A 15,468-nucleotide genomic window follows, 5' to 3' on the forward strand; every position below is an offset into this window, starting at 1 on the left:
TTTCCATCCGCAATGTTTGTGTTGCTCTCGATTGTTATAGCCATAGTCACATTTCTCACAGTAATAACTGTATCCCAGGAATCCAGTGCTAGTGGTAATGGTATCGAAATGGTCATCGTGATAATAGACATGAATGTATTTTCCGTCCTTAAAGTCTTGGCCTCGAAACAACAGAGGTCCGCGCATTTCTTGAGGGTGCACTTTCAAGGTGTAGAGTGGAGCTAGGACATCATGCAATTTCTGCATCTCAGGAATGCCACAGGGTGTGTCTTTGGACAGTCCGGCTTGTTGTAACAGGAGTTCTGCTTCGTTTCGTTGTTTGGCTCGGTCGGATCGTTGAATAGTTTTCCAGGCTCTTTTCCATTCTACCGTGTCGTTCTTGTTGGCATAGGTTCGTCCCACAACGATGGCTCGGGCTAAACACATCTGGTCTTGAGAATTGTGAATTTGGACGAGACTCTTTTTGGTGTTGCGAAGGTCGTTCACCAATAACACCTTATTGCGTTGTCCGGTCCCTTGAGGAGGAGAGACGTGGGCCATTTTCAGTGTGGCTTTACCATCGGTGATGTCAGACTGGTCATTAGATTGTTGTACGTGTTGAATCTTGTCCATGACTTTGGAAGGGGTTAGTTCTGCGGGTCTGCTAAACTCGATCCAAACAGGGGATTTCAAGCTGTCGTGATCTATGGATAGTGTCAAGCGATCGTCTTCTTTGGGTTGACATTGTCGCTTGAGTGCGGTGAGCAAAGAATCCCACATCTCGGTGATAAACCCTTCTGCTTTCTCCAATGGTACGTCGGACTTGAAATCTTTAAACTTCACTGTGTAGGTGTAAGCCGTGGTTCTAAATTTTCTAGAGGAGCGCTTTTCCGTCTCTCGAATGGAATAGTACTTTTCAGGGTTGACTAAGGGTGGTGAACTTTGTTTAGAGGGTTCGGATTCTGGTTCACTCATGTCCTCTTCAAAATCACTGGCATGAATTTGTGCCAAGACTTCAGCTCTGGTACGAGGCGATAGATCACGTTTCTGCCTCTTACTTTCTTCTTCTTCTTCTTTCTTCTCGAATGAATAGGATCGTTTCATCTTGAGTGCAAAACGTCAAATGACTCAAGTTTAAACACCATAGACTAATTTATAGTCATGGCAAACGAGCGTATATAAAAAGGGTGTGTGTCTTGTCCTTTCACTATTCATTTCACTCTCAAACCGAGCACAACGATGGAAGAGACTACCCAGATGGAACGTTTCACCAGAGCTTTGCGAGGGGTCATTAGAAAATTCTCTTCAGACCAGCCGACGGACTACTCTCCTTCCTTTCGAGATAAAAGTCAAGATACTTGCTATATCTGTCACAAGAAAGGGCATTGGTCTTCAGAGTGTCCAGACCGTCAAAAAAGAACAAAAACAGGGGCTAGAAAAGACAAAAGTCAAGATACCTGTTATTATTGTCAAGAAAAAGGACATTGGTCTCCAGATTGCCCAAAAAAGAAACAAGAGGAGTCGGAAGAAAAGAGGGATTCTTCAGAAGAAGAGAGAGATTCTTCAGAGGAAGAAAGCAGCCAGGTGAAGAAAAAGAAACAGGAGAAGAAAAGAAGAAGGGAAGAAAGTGAGGAGGAAGAGGAGGAAAAGACTGTGACGGTGAAGAAATTGAAAAAAAAGAGAGAGTAAAAAAGAAACAGAAGAAGTGAATGTAATTTATAAAGTGTTCTGTTGTGAATTGTGAATTGGATTGTAACTATGGAGAAAAGAATACATTAATTATATAAGGTAAGTGTCTTTGAGTTTTGATTTTAAAATAAGAAGCTACACTCACGCACTCATACACAGACATGTACTATAAGGGTAAAATGGTTTTTTTTTTGTTGATTTTTGAGTTATTGGCAAATTGAAAGGCTATCTCTTTTCGAGAGAAGTGAGTGGCCCTGAAAAGGGCCTTTTTTGGTGTAGGGGTGAGTTTAAGCAATCAACTTTAACTGCCTTAAGCCTTTGCCACGGCTGAGGCCTACTTCTGATGATGATGATTGGGTTGAAATCACTAAGGGTGGTACGATAGGCTTAGTCACAGGGCTGGCGTGTTTAGCTCGGGAAGGTCGTATTCTCTTCGGTCGTGATAAAGAAGTCTGATACATTTGTTTCAGACTTCTTAACTCCGCTAAAATGTCCAACAGTACCGTGGCCGTTTGATTTTCACCCTCTTGTTTCTTTGCTGCTACTTCTTCTTCTTGTTGTTTTTTTCTTACCTCTTCTTGTTGCTGTTGCTGTTGCTGTAGGAGAAAAGCTTGTTCCGCTTCCTTTTGTCGTTGCATAAATTTCTCCAATTCTTCTTTCTGTCTCTGTCTAAAATTCTCCACTTGCGGTAATGAAGAATGAGACGAAGGTTCCGGAACAAATTCTTGCGAGGTAAGAAAATCCACAAAATCCCAATGTACCTCTTCTGAAAGTAAGTCCGGGTTCCCTTGGGCGGTCTCCACTGCTGGTGCACCCCAATGGATCGTTTTCTGAGTTTCCGTCATGATGAATCACTGTCGCATAGATTGACAGCACACAGGCTCTAGCGAATCTATATAGACCACATGACGTCACAGACTGCTCTCTTCGGATTGGATGCGGACTGACTGAATTTTGTAACGCGTGTTTGGATTGGTGAATGAACTCAATCCGTTTCAATCCTTCCTCTACCTATAAATAAGCGCAGTTCACTGCATTGATTCACCTGTTCTCGTCACCTCACGATGTGGACCACAGCTGAATCATCCACCCTTGTGTCTTCAATGATGTTTAGGACGGACATGCTCATATATGTCCGGTCCAAGTGGACTGTTGTTGATAGGACAGATACTAGTCTATGGATGAGAAGAGTTTACATAGAAAGACAAGGATGCCTCAAGAGGGTACTTGTGTATGGACCTGCAGTTAGAAGGAGTTTAAGAAGAAGAAGATGTGACAGATGCCGTCTATGTTAATATTAATATTAACATAAACCCAAAGGCCCTTTTCAGGGCCACCCACATTTCTCGAAAAGAGATAGCCTTTCGATAGCCTACCCCTTTATAAAATTTTTTTTTTTTAAAAATCCCATGTTCAATTCCCCTTGTCCCTAAAGTAGTTTTTTTTTTTCTAACATGTTCAATTCCCCTTTGTCCCTAGACAAACCCAAACTCTATTCCCATGTTTAATTCCCCTTGTCCCTAGACAGACCCAAACTCTATTCCCCATGTTCAATTGCCTTTGTCCCTAGAATCGATATTTTTTTTTCCATTGTTCGAATGCCTTTGTCGCTAAAATGGATATTTCCTTTTTTTCCTTTCTCCAATGTTAAATTCCATTGTCGCTAATCTTACCCAGGGTTTTTTGCCCATGTTAAATTTCCATTGTCGCTAATCTTACCCAGGGTGGTTAATGTTAAATTTCCATTGTCGCTAATCTTACCCAGGGGGTGTTTTTAATGCTAATTCCCATTGTCGCTAATCTCACCCCTTTCACTACTTTTATTTCATGGAAAATGTCAGAGATTTAGGGAAATGTTCAAGTGGTTTAAAAGACAGATATAATTATTATTATGTGATTAATATATTTTGATATTATTGGCACATATGAGAATAGGCAATACTAATACTTTAAGAGATATTTTTATCTTAAAACTAAGGTGTTAATATATCTGTATAATAAAAATTTAGATTGCGAGCGTAAACACATATTAATTAGTATTCACTTTCTAATATTATCTATAATTTAACTGAGAATATATATATAAATTTATACATAATAATTTGTAATGCTTTAATGAACACATAGTAACCAACAAAATCAATGTTGACCAGGGTCATCTTGTAACCATATTTATCCCCTCTCTATTACCAAGAGGAAATAAAGAAAGATAATCTCATTTATGCGGCATTAAAAGTGATACTTTTTCTGATGAGACAAAGAGAGTTACTGCTCGCACTGGTTTAATATAGTTTTTTTGTTTAGAATGTTGGGTACAATTACCCCCCCCCTCCAAAAAATAAAAAATAAATTTATCTAATTAAGTCCTCTATTTAAAAGTTGTCCGCGTTTCATTTACTGTCACTGATCAAGTTTACTCGCTGCGTTTGGATATTAGTGTTATGGTTCTGACAAACGGAACACGTCGTATTTTTCCCCGTGTTGAGATTGGTTCTCGGAGAGTACACGGTCTGGCAAAGACAAGGACAGAGCCTGCCAGATTCTGCTCCAAATTTTTTGGTATAGTACCAGTACCAGTCTAAACAACTGCGAAGAAAAGATGTCAATTTTTTCGGCTACATTTCCTGGTGCAATGTTGTAAATTTCTGTGTTTTAAAGGTTAAAAAGTATTTTAACTCTGCAGAGATTTGAATTATAAGATATGAAACAGTGTAACAAGTTTAAATTGGGTGAAGAATGAGAAACTAGACTTATTTCACAAGAAATACGTGTTTTGGGTTGTTGTTTCTTTTCTTTTTAACGGAACGTTCTATTATCGGTATACTGTATTAGTCCTACAACGAAAGACTATCACATATTTTTGTTTTGGTTTTGCACCAAAATATAAATAACATGTGATACGTCTTACATTAAAGGACTGCTGTCTGTACTGGATTACTGTATAGTGGACAGGGGCTTGCTACAAGGAAAATAAAGAGTATCCGTTGATGCTGGGGGGAGAGGGTCCAACCTGTAACAATAAAGGTTGCTACCCCACTGCACCCTCCAGCCCTCAGTAATCGATATATAATTCTGAAAATGTTTGTACACATTTGATGCTGCTGAATATAAAATATATTGACCGCACCACTTTAAGTGTACTACTTTCAGTTTTGATTCTACTAAGATCTAAAGGTTTACAGTTTAATAATTTGTAGGGATAACAGGCCAAATTGAAAATTTTATCTCAGATTCATAAATATGGTATTTTTGTGAAGGGCAAAGCATCAGAAGTCACAAATTAGCAAAATCTTTATTGATTTTGCTCATAAGTGCAAACTTATTTTATTGCCTGCAAATAATATTTTTACCCAGAATAGTGAGCATCTTTTGTATGGTGTATATAATGAATACAAATCAGGTAATGGAATGTTTTCTGGGGTTAATTCCTCGAGTAGTCATAATTTTCAGTTTTAATTACTCAGAATTTGCATTTACGACTATGTCCATTCCAAAAGACAAATTATGTGCAAAGCTTGTCCTTATTAATACTTTGGTCTTGTGAAGGTGAAAAACAAAAAGGGATTGGTAAAATCCACCTCCTTATTTGTCAAATAAATCTAAACATACAAGGAACAAAGACAATCCAGGTATTTGTTCCTTATAAATGCCTACCTGTAGAAGAAATTTCTTAGACTCATCTATAAAAAAAAATTTTTGGATTGCAGGTTTACATAAAATATTTTTTTCATATATTTCCTATGAAAAGTTAAATACTGTACTATATATACCTTTGTAGTATTATTTTTGTTGTTTTATTGCATGGTTGTACTGTGCTGGTATTTTTTGTGCCATAACAATAACTTATTTTTTAAACGGGGTAAAATAATGATAAAATCAAAGACAAATGCAGATGTTTGTGCAGAGGTATGGATGCTACAACAGCCTGAGCTGTGAGTAGCCTAACAAATTTTTTTTAGAAGGCAAACAAAAAATAAAGAAAGGGGTGGTGGGTAGGGGGCAGCCTTATTCCTCTGACACATCTCATCTGTAAAAGACAATGTAAAAATTTGTATTAATCTTTTTGCTACCACATTAATTTCATACCAAAATGTATCTAGCAAGCTTCATACTATAGTGTAGCAATAAAATCAAACCAGTGATAGTAGTGGTGATCTTATTCAGTCAGCAAATAATTGCCACCACAGGCACATGAGTTTTAGTTTTATTAGTAAAATACCTTACAATAAATCACCTTATCTGTACAATAAATATATGTATATTTATGGTACAGATAACGTGATATTATGTTACAGATTTCTTCATACTTTATTTGATAAAATGTGAGTCTCCTGTGGTTGCTACCACTATCAGCTGTTCAAGGGACAGAACTGACATGCATTTCTGGTTGATGATGAACGGGGGGGGGGGGGGTGTATGTTATAATACAGCTCTGTTCCCATGAAACAAAGATAAGTACTAAAAGTTTCTTGACACATTCCATATTTAGGTACATAAATAAAACCTCTCTTGCATGAAACGCTCTCCAATCACACATTTTTACATTTTTTGAGTTTTCACGAAAATGTTCTCTGAGCCTTATAAAATTCTTACCAATAAGGTGTAGTTTAAAGAAAAGCCAAATGGATTCCTTTGTGCAGGTTATAATGTAAGCTTTTCTCGCTATCCATGAAATTATCCATCCAGATTTAAAAGAATGGGAACCTTGTAAAGAGGGGTACCCTTTCTGTACAGAAATAGTAAGATGGTGGCACTCAGCCTAATGGAAGCGCCCTCTGGGTCTCTTGTTATTGTTATAATTTATTCCATACAGTATCATGACAGATGTTTCTTATTGAATTTTTACATCATCATCTTGAAATTTAGCTAAAATTTACCAAATTTGTTTTATGCACAAATGATTTAAACATAATTCATACAGACATACAGAACACCACCATTCATTCGATGCATGCTGAAAAAGATTGGTCTGTGTGTATGTAATCTGCCATGTGCGTCCTAAGTTTTAGAAGAGTCCATAATTAATACTGCAAAGAAATCTAATTTTGACAACTGCATTATGGCCAAATGTAGCTGAATAGGAAAGTTAATCACTCCTTTAATAAACTAATTGACTCTTTGACAGGTCATTTCACGTTGAAAAATTTTATGTAAACAGACCACACTGTTTTAGCATGTATATAATGAAATGTGTGTGCCAAATTCAAACCATGTTAAAATACTTTGTGTGTGAAATGTGTGTGCCAAATTCAAACGGTGTTGAAATACTTTGTGTGTGAAACTAATTAGTTTCAAGCAGTAATTAATGACACCACCTGAAAATTCACTGAGCTTTAGTAGGCATTCATAGCAGCACAGAATGAGTAATAAAATTCTTTTTATACCTTCAGTTATTGCTTGGTAATGACTGGATTTGTTGTCTTTTAGTTGGGGGTCAGTTTCTGTGGTCACAAGGTGATTCCTTGCAGAATAAAATGGAAATAAGCAACTTCAGAGAATGAGCCTCTCAGTTGCCTGTTTCAAAATTTGTGAAGAAAATGTTAATTAGGCAATTAGGTAAAGATTTATGGTAGAAATATGTTATCAACACAACTTTTCTGTTAACTTGCCAGTCTTTGAGACATTTTATTGTTGTGAGAACTTAAGATTTAACCACATAATAGTCACATATTTGCTAGACTAAAGGAATAACCTGTAATAATTAAAAAGTTCTGAACTGTATTTTTGTAGGTTAAATACTTAGCCAACTCAGCTGTATGTTGCTTTATTAAGAAATGAAAAATTGGCTTAATTACAGCACCCTTAATGTGCTGAAAAATTCAGCAAAGGGACTTTTCTCCTTTCAGAATAGCATGGTGGCGAGAAATAGGGAGAAACTCTGTGTAAATAGGTCAGAATTTATAATGTTTTAAACATTTGCTTAAATTGACATCTTTTTCTAAATTTTGTTGTCAAATAATGCCATATCAAAATGAAGTCTTTTCAAAGTTTATAAAAATAATACGTTATTTATTTTGCTTCAGCAAAATTGTTGTATGCCATTCTGCCAAAGACAGTAAACTCTATAAAATAAAAGTTACTTTCTAAAACAGCTGACATTTATTAGAGTGCAAGTCCTTTCTTCCTGCTTTGTATGACCCATTAGTCTTTACAAACTGCACAGACCAAGTGGATTTGGTTGTGTGAGGGGAAAATGGCCAGGTAGAAAAAAAGGCAAAAATTGGGTGATCAGTAAAAACATTGTAAAATCTATATGACACAGGAATCATGATAATTATTTCAAAGTAAATGGTTAACATCAATAAAATTAAGAGTTGTAAAATCTGTTTCACTTATATGAGTTTATCCTTATTATTTCAAAGTAAAAGGCTTTAGAATTATCTAAATGCTTGGGAGATTTAAAAACCAATATAAGGACTTGGAGCTTTCATGTCAGTTTATGTTATTCTGTCATTCGTATAGAAAATGATATGAATGACAGGTTACATGACCATGATATGTAATACATAAAAGTGCTAATAGCTTATATTGTACATTCTGATTTAATTATCTTGATGTGTACAATGGATTTAGAATTTTGACCCATCCCTTGTTGATTGTTGTATTGTGTGTACATGAGGTGGGTGGGGGAGAGGACAGTTGTAGAAGGGGAGAAGCTATCAGTAGCAAGGAAGAAAGCATAGGCATGGTGATTTTCTGTATTGCTGGAAGACCCTTACATGTATTCATTTTTTTTCTTCAGGTATTCAACAGAATACCAGAGTTGACTTGAAAATAAAATATTCTTTAAGAACAAATTGTGTGTTCCTCTGATGGCTACAGCAAAGAAGTCAGGTCTTCGGCAGAGCGTTGAGTCATATAGGTTCCTGTGTGGGACATGTCCCGATGAGCAGTGTAAGGCAAAGCTGTTTTTTCCAGCATTTGACAAGAGCATTGAATGCACAGGCTGTGGCAGAAGACATGAACAATCCTCACTTCAAAATATAGCGGAGGTTACAGATCCAGGAGTTGCACTTCATAATTTGTTGAAAAATATCCTTGTTGGAAAAGTTAGACCGAAGAAAGGGACAGATAATATTAAAGTAATGGGTTTATCAAATTATGTTTGCAAGTTGATTTCACCCATACTGACAACATATGGAATGGACCGCAAGACGGGGAAAGCCAAGCTTTTGAAAGAAATGGGTCAGAATGAAGTATTTGATTGTGGTAAGAGTCTTGGAGATCGAGCATTTTTAATTGAAGAGGAAAATCTTGATGTCATTGGGTATGGGCATGATCGCACTGGCAGTTGTACTTACTTGTCAGAAACATTGACGCTGATCAAAAGTTTTAATGAGAATGAAGAGAGATTAGTTCCAATTCATGCTGATGGGGATGGTCATTGTCTTGTTCATGCAATATCTCGAGCCTTAGTGGGACGTGAGCTTTTTTGGCATGCTTTGAGAATAAATTTGAAAAATCATTTTCAAGATAATTTGTCCAGATACAAAGAACTTTTTAGGGATTTTGTGTATGAAAGAGAGTGGTATGACATCATTGATGAATGTGACCCCTTTTATCTGCCCCACAATGGAGAACCATTGGGGATGAGAAATATTCACATATTTGGACTGGCCAATGTGCTGAGGAGACCAATCATCTTGCTGGATTCTCTTGAGGGTATGCAGAGCAAGGGAGATTACTCTGGTAAGAATTTCATTTATGAGCACATCATACTAATTCAGATCCTATAGTAATCATATAAAAACAACCATAATATTGAAAATTAAATACTGTACTTCATTTTCAAGTATCTAATGTCTACAATGCTCCTAGGGCAGTACATGTAATCATGTGTATGACTTGATTGTATTCTTCATTATTTACTATGTAGGTACTGAAATGTTATATAGCTATGTCTTTAATATGATGTTCTGTCATACATACATGCAGTATTTGCCTTTAGAATGAATGACCTATCCAAGTCTATTATATTTTTTACACAGTCAAACAAAAAATTTCCTACTTTATTTCCAGTCCACTCCACCATTATCCCTGCACCACCCAACCCCCTTTCCCCCCCCCCCCCAAAAAAAAAAACACAATGAGAAGAAAAACAAAGGCAGAGAGCACCTAACTTCTGGTATTCCAGATCAAGGCCAAAACTGTAAAAGGCAGGCATGAGCCATTGGGAAGTAGATGGAAAATAAATATTGCAAAAAGTGGTCAATGGAAGGAAAATTAAGGTTCAGCATGGAATATATTAACTTTTTTAAACATCTGATACAATTCAAGAATTTCAAGGAAACCAACCAATGGAACCATTTTCTCTTTGTAAATACTAAGCACTGAAACCATTTCTGATGTTTTTAAGTAATAATAAGATTTTGCTGATGGCAGCAAGTGGCACCATTTTCATTTCAGACTAACTAGACCTTGGGATAAATGTGTGTATAAATATGTTTATGAGAAGTTGCAATGACAAACTTGTGCTAATGGATGGACAGACAACGGACAACATGTCATCACAAGTTTTGTGATTTGGAGCAAAAACTGATAGTTGCCATTATGCTCCTGTAATTAACATACAAATAATTTCCTGTGGCATATCAGTCTCCAATGTTTTGTCTACTGACAGAGAGTTTAACTTAAATTTCTTTGTTGCCTGAATGCTAATACATCAAGAAATTTACTAGCCCTCTGAATTTTCACTTAACCTTCCAACAAGTTTCAGACTGGCAACAAATGAAACTTTACTGTTGTAGAAGGCATACAGATTATGTATGCATTCAGTGCTGAAGATTTCAGTTGTGTCTTTCATGTAGAATTTGATTACACATAGCTTTAAATGGAGATTATTCACTTTAATTTGGATCCTCAAACATCAATATTACTTTTGGAAGGTTGTTATTTATAGCCACCAACGAACACATACAGCAAAATTCATTCTGGTAAATTGGACCCCAACGAACTTAAATTTTCTCTCTGTTGAACACTTTTTACAATATCTGTTTTCCAGAGGTTGATGGTTCTCCATCTGCACACATTAAGGCTGCAGCATACACAAGTGTAAATGGTTTAGTTTTGTTTATAGCCTTTTAAACTTTTACAGAATCAGTAAAAGTAAAAGGAAAATGCCCCTGGCTATAATTAAGACAAGAACAGCCATTTCCAATTACATTATAAAGTTCCACAGTTTTGATGAAGAGGATTATTTAGTAAATTTTTTATGTTAATTCTTTTCTAAAGCATGTATCTATGATTTTTACATCGAATGTGGCATCACTGTTAAAAGAGCATTAGTTACAGCTCACATTACACATTTTTTTATCAGGTTCACACTTCTGATAATGCCGATAGCAACATTTCATTAAACTTTGATATTTACCATTAAACTGCTCTGGTGGCCTAGTGGTTAGAGGGTCTGCCTCGGAAGCAGGAAGTTGTGGGTTTGATCCCCGGCCAAGTCATACCAAAGGCTTACAAAAATGGTACTAACAGCTGTCTCACTAGGTGCTCAGCATTAAGAGGTTTGTGTTAGGACTGGTTGGACTGGTGTCAGGATAATGTGACTGGGTGGGACATCATGGTACATGTCTGCAGCATGATGCCCCAGTGCTAGACATCACTATAAACTGCCACACTGCAGACATCATAGCAATATGACTGAAAAATTGTTAAAGCTACATTAAAAATCCTAATCACACACACACACATTTACCATTAAACGTGTTTATTAACAGAATCTTCATTAGTACAGTAACATATAAGAAAACAAAAGCCCCATTTCAAATTTGTAAGCCAGTTCAGTTTCTTAGTTATTACAGATCTTAATTAAGCATCTCACATCATATCTAGGCAGTATTTTAAGTCCGGATCCATTTTCAATTTTTTCTTTGTTTAGGAAACAAAATCTCTATAATCCTATAATCCTATGGAGGATTTGCTGAAATTGTCCTATATATTCCAGAAAGACATTTCTTATAAACAGAAAATGATGTTACCTTAAGAACATACAGCAAATGAAACAATCTTTAAGTTTAGTGAGTTACTGCATGCACATTAATAGTAGCAGTCAGCTGTTGATTAAGACTACCAGGTAGAATGGGGTGGGGGAGGAATTTGAGTATCTAATCATTTTGATTAAACAGCATCCTTTTAAGGTTACTGTAAAACAAGTAACAGCCTTAGCCCACACTCTGAACTTCTAAAAGGATACCAAATTATCTTAATATACGGGACAAAATAAGCATATACCTGTAAATAATTATCAAGTTTACTATATAAAATCAAACTGATTTAAATTTACTTCTTAAAATCAATCTAAACTGATTATAAAAGGTCTAAGGTCCCTACACCAGCCTAAATTGTACATACTTTTTTGTACCCACAATACATGTATCAGATGTATCGCTAGGATCTTAAAACTAGGAGTCCAGGACTCCCATTTTTGTAAAATAAAATATGAGTCTTACCAGCAAAAGTTGCAGTCTGCTCCCAGGAAACTGTGCAGATTATAAGAAGTATTGGTTGCCACTGAGTTTAATTTCTACATTCTTTATAACACTGACGTAGCTCTTGTTTATCCGTCAGAGTGAGTCTGAATTTTGTCAGTCCAAGGAAGGTTTTATTCAAAGCACTAAGTTAGGCATCACACACTTTCTTACACTTGGCTACTGCCCCATCCAAACTATCAGTTCTAACAACTTTAGCACTCTCTTGAATCTCATTACAATCTTTGTCAGTTTGCCATTGAACACCAAAATAGTCATTCAAGTCTAAGTCTCAACATGTCTTGATTCCAAGGTGATAAGCACTGCTTATTCCGCTACACTCAGAAATGAAAACTAAAGTTGTTTATTTTGATGTAGTCTTCTCAGTGACCACATGTACATCTCAGGGTATTTCTGCCTCTGAATTCAAGCACCATAAATGTCTACATTTTCCCACCCAGCTGCCAGTCAAAGCCTTTGATCTTCCCGCCCAGCTATTGAAGCATTTTCTTTTGATGTACTCTTATAATACACATTACAACAATTTTTTTGTTCCAGACCTCTGGTATCATTTACAAATATGTATATGCACATACCTTTCTGCCTTGGCACTTTGTTTCACTTGAATCCCCAGAAGGCTTAGGGATGTGTAGAATTGGTTTGATATGCCTTCCTGCTTATTGTAAGAGGCAGCTGTGAGGCTAGAGCAGTGATGCCTCAGTGGTTGGTGTGTCAGATTCATGCACAAAAATGTGTAGGTTCATATTGTTTGGCTATTGTGGGTATGACCTTGAGCAATTTTTAAATAACCTGCATGTAATTGCGTAGCTGTGCCATAAGACACCAAAGTAAACCAAATTGTTACATTGGGTGCCAGTCTTCTTGCAGTAAATATGTTTGTCAAAAGAACTATCATTCAGGTGAAGGCTACCATTTGTCTTCGTTGCCACAATCTCAGATTGTTGTTTTACTTGATTTTTTAACCAGAAAATGTGGACAGTGATCCAGTAATTTTTTTTCTGCCATTAACATACATTCATACAATGAAACTGTCAGTAAATTTTGATTATTATAAATCTACATTATATTTTTAGGTGTTTTCCTGCCAGGTCTGGTGAGTCGAGAAGAATGTCTTGGGAAGGATGGAAGTCTTAATAAACCTTTGTGTTTGGCTTGGAGCAGTTCAGGACGAAATCACTACATACCTCTGGTGGGAATGAAAGGTACAGAGAAAATTATTTTTCATGGCTATCATCTTGTGTGTTTTTTGCAACAAATGTTTTTTTTTTTTATTATTGGTACTTGCTGGAAACATAATTTTTAGAAATGCTTTCTACAGGATTGGTATTTATGGTCAGTTTATAATCCCCATTCTATAGAGAGGACATTATACGTCTGGGTTGTGTGTGTGATTTGGATTTTTAACGTAGCTTTAAAAAAATTCAGTCATATTGCTACGATGTCTGCAGTGTGGCAGTTCATAGCAATGTCTAGCACTGGGGCATAACACCACAGACATGCAGGATCCTGTCCCACACAATCTCATTATTGTGACATCAGGCCAACCAGTCCTAGAATTAGCCTGTTAATGCTGAGTGCCAAGCAAGGCAGCTGATAGTACTATTTTTTAAAGTCTTTGATATGACTCATCTTGGGTTTGAACATGTGACCTCCCACATCCTAGGCACATGCTCTAGCCATAGGCCACCAGAGCAGTCCACTGCTGGGTTGAGATTCACAAAACTTTGTAGTTATGCTTCCCTTTTTGGGTTATTGTTGACTTTGCCCCTGGGATCTCTTGAATGGTCAGATGTACAGTTTTAATTACAGTTACAATTTCAAAGATAATTAAATCAAATTTTATATATTTAGTGGCAGTATGAAGACACATCATTTATATGTTGGATTTTAATTTGTATTATGACCACTGGGGATGGGGATGGATGTTTTGAAATGCCAAATGCTAAAAAATCAATCAGATTTGAGAATGCAAATGATTACAGTTGCTTTAGTGTTGGTATTAAGATCATTGGTTAGTTGGAACCATGAAATCTGTGAAAAGAAAATAATTATTACACACAATATTCACTTTCATATAGGTCACTACTATCACTTCTTAGTTTTGAATGGACCTCTCATCAGTAATGCCAGAGGTTGACAATCTAATGATAATTCAGTTGAGCTCACTTGTATTTTTGGAACCCCACGCATTGCAGTGGGGGACTTAATTCCCCCACTTTTGCTCTGCAATAACACTCTGTGATGGAGCAATAAAAACTAACAAATCACCCCTATGCCTTGGCTCACACACTGAGGGCATCTCCACTGTGGAGCAGCTGATCGGTGTTATTCATTGACATTTGAACAACCAATCAATGAAGATCACCTATGGAAAGACTGACGTGTCATGAGTGATTAACAATCAAATACCTTTTCACCAATCAGTGATCTTGATTTCAGTCATATATATGAACAATAGAAATTAATTTGAAAAGTCGTGCATATTTTGTAAATTTAGAAAACTTACACACTGACTTGGTGAGAGGCCCACCTGGTTGAGCTTCTCTTGAACAGTGTAAATTTATCGTACTGTTTGAATATGAAATGTAATTCTGTGAGGTATGGACAATTAAATTCCAGATAGCAGCTTCTGATTAAAAACACAACAAAATAGAAAACACTGAATTTACACTTAAATGCAAACCACTTGTTTAGTACTTAAGCAATAATGACCCTGTTATGAGATTGAATTTACATGTACAGAACTACCAACTAGTTCAATTCTGAATGCACATGTACTGTACGGGAGTTGTCATTTAATTTTATGGGGCTAAATTATTATTTCTGACTTAATTTTTTTATTTCATTCATCACAAGATAAGTTTGTTTCAGATAAATCAAGGAATGGCATAGTGTTCCTTTTTATACCACCAGTCAGAATAAGACAAATAGTTTTCAAGCATCCCCCCCGTTACGAATTTTATTGGGATTTCCCTAACAAAGACTTGGCTTCAGTGGATGTTCAGTAGATATCAAGGCAGTGACCATTGTAAGCACTGTTATAAAATGTTAGCACCAGAAGAAGATGTCAAATTCAACTTGGGAAAAGTGCATTTCTATCTATTTCTTTCTGGTCCAGTCAATAACAGTGGAAGTTTTACAGATTGAAATTTGAATAGTCAATGGATGATGACCCATCCGTGGAAAGACTGAAATGTCAACATGATTTACAATCAGATACCATTTCAAGAATAAAGTGATCTTAATTTCTATAAAAGAAAAATGTCTATTCTATACATTTAGAGAAGGTTGATCAACTTATTTT

General features: G+C 36.2%; 1 protein-coding gene across 1 annotated transcript in view; it reads left to right on the top strand.

The window, feature by feature from the left end:
* The first annotated feature begins 4,216 nt into the window (after positions 1–4,216).
* Positions 4,217–15,468, top strand: part of LOC149785202 (deubiquitinating protein VCPIP1-like) — a 115,964-nt gene continuing 104,712 nt past the window's right edge. Inside the window, exons 1-3 of the mRNA XM_089979004.1 lie at positions 4,217–4,326; positions 8,411–9,357; positions 13,238–13,366. Coding sequence (XP_089835130.1) covers positions 8,481–9,357; positions 13,238–13,366 — 1,006 coding nt within the window. The 5' untranslated portion in view covers positions 4,217–4,326; positions 8,411–8,480. The remainder of the gene's footprint in view (positions 4,327–8,410; positions 9,358–13,237; positions 13,367–15,468) is intronic.

Source organism: Sinohyriopsis cumingii, chromosome 13 (genome assembly GCF_028554795.1).
Source record: "Sinohyriopsis cumingii isolate HCF-2022 chromosome 13, ASM2855479v2, whole genome shotgun sequence".
NCBI lineage: Eukaryota > Metazoa > Mollusca > Bivalvia > Unionida > Unionidae > Sinohyriopsis > Sinohyriopsis cumingii.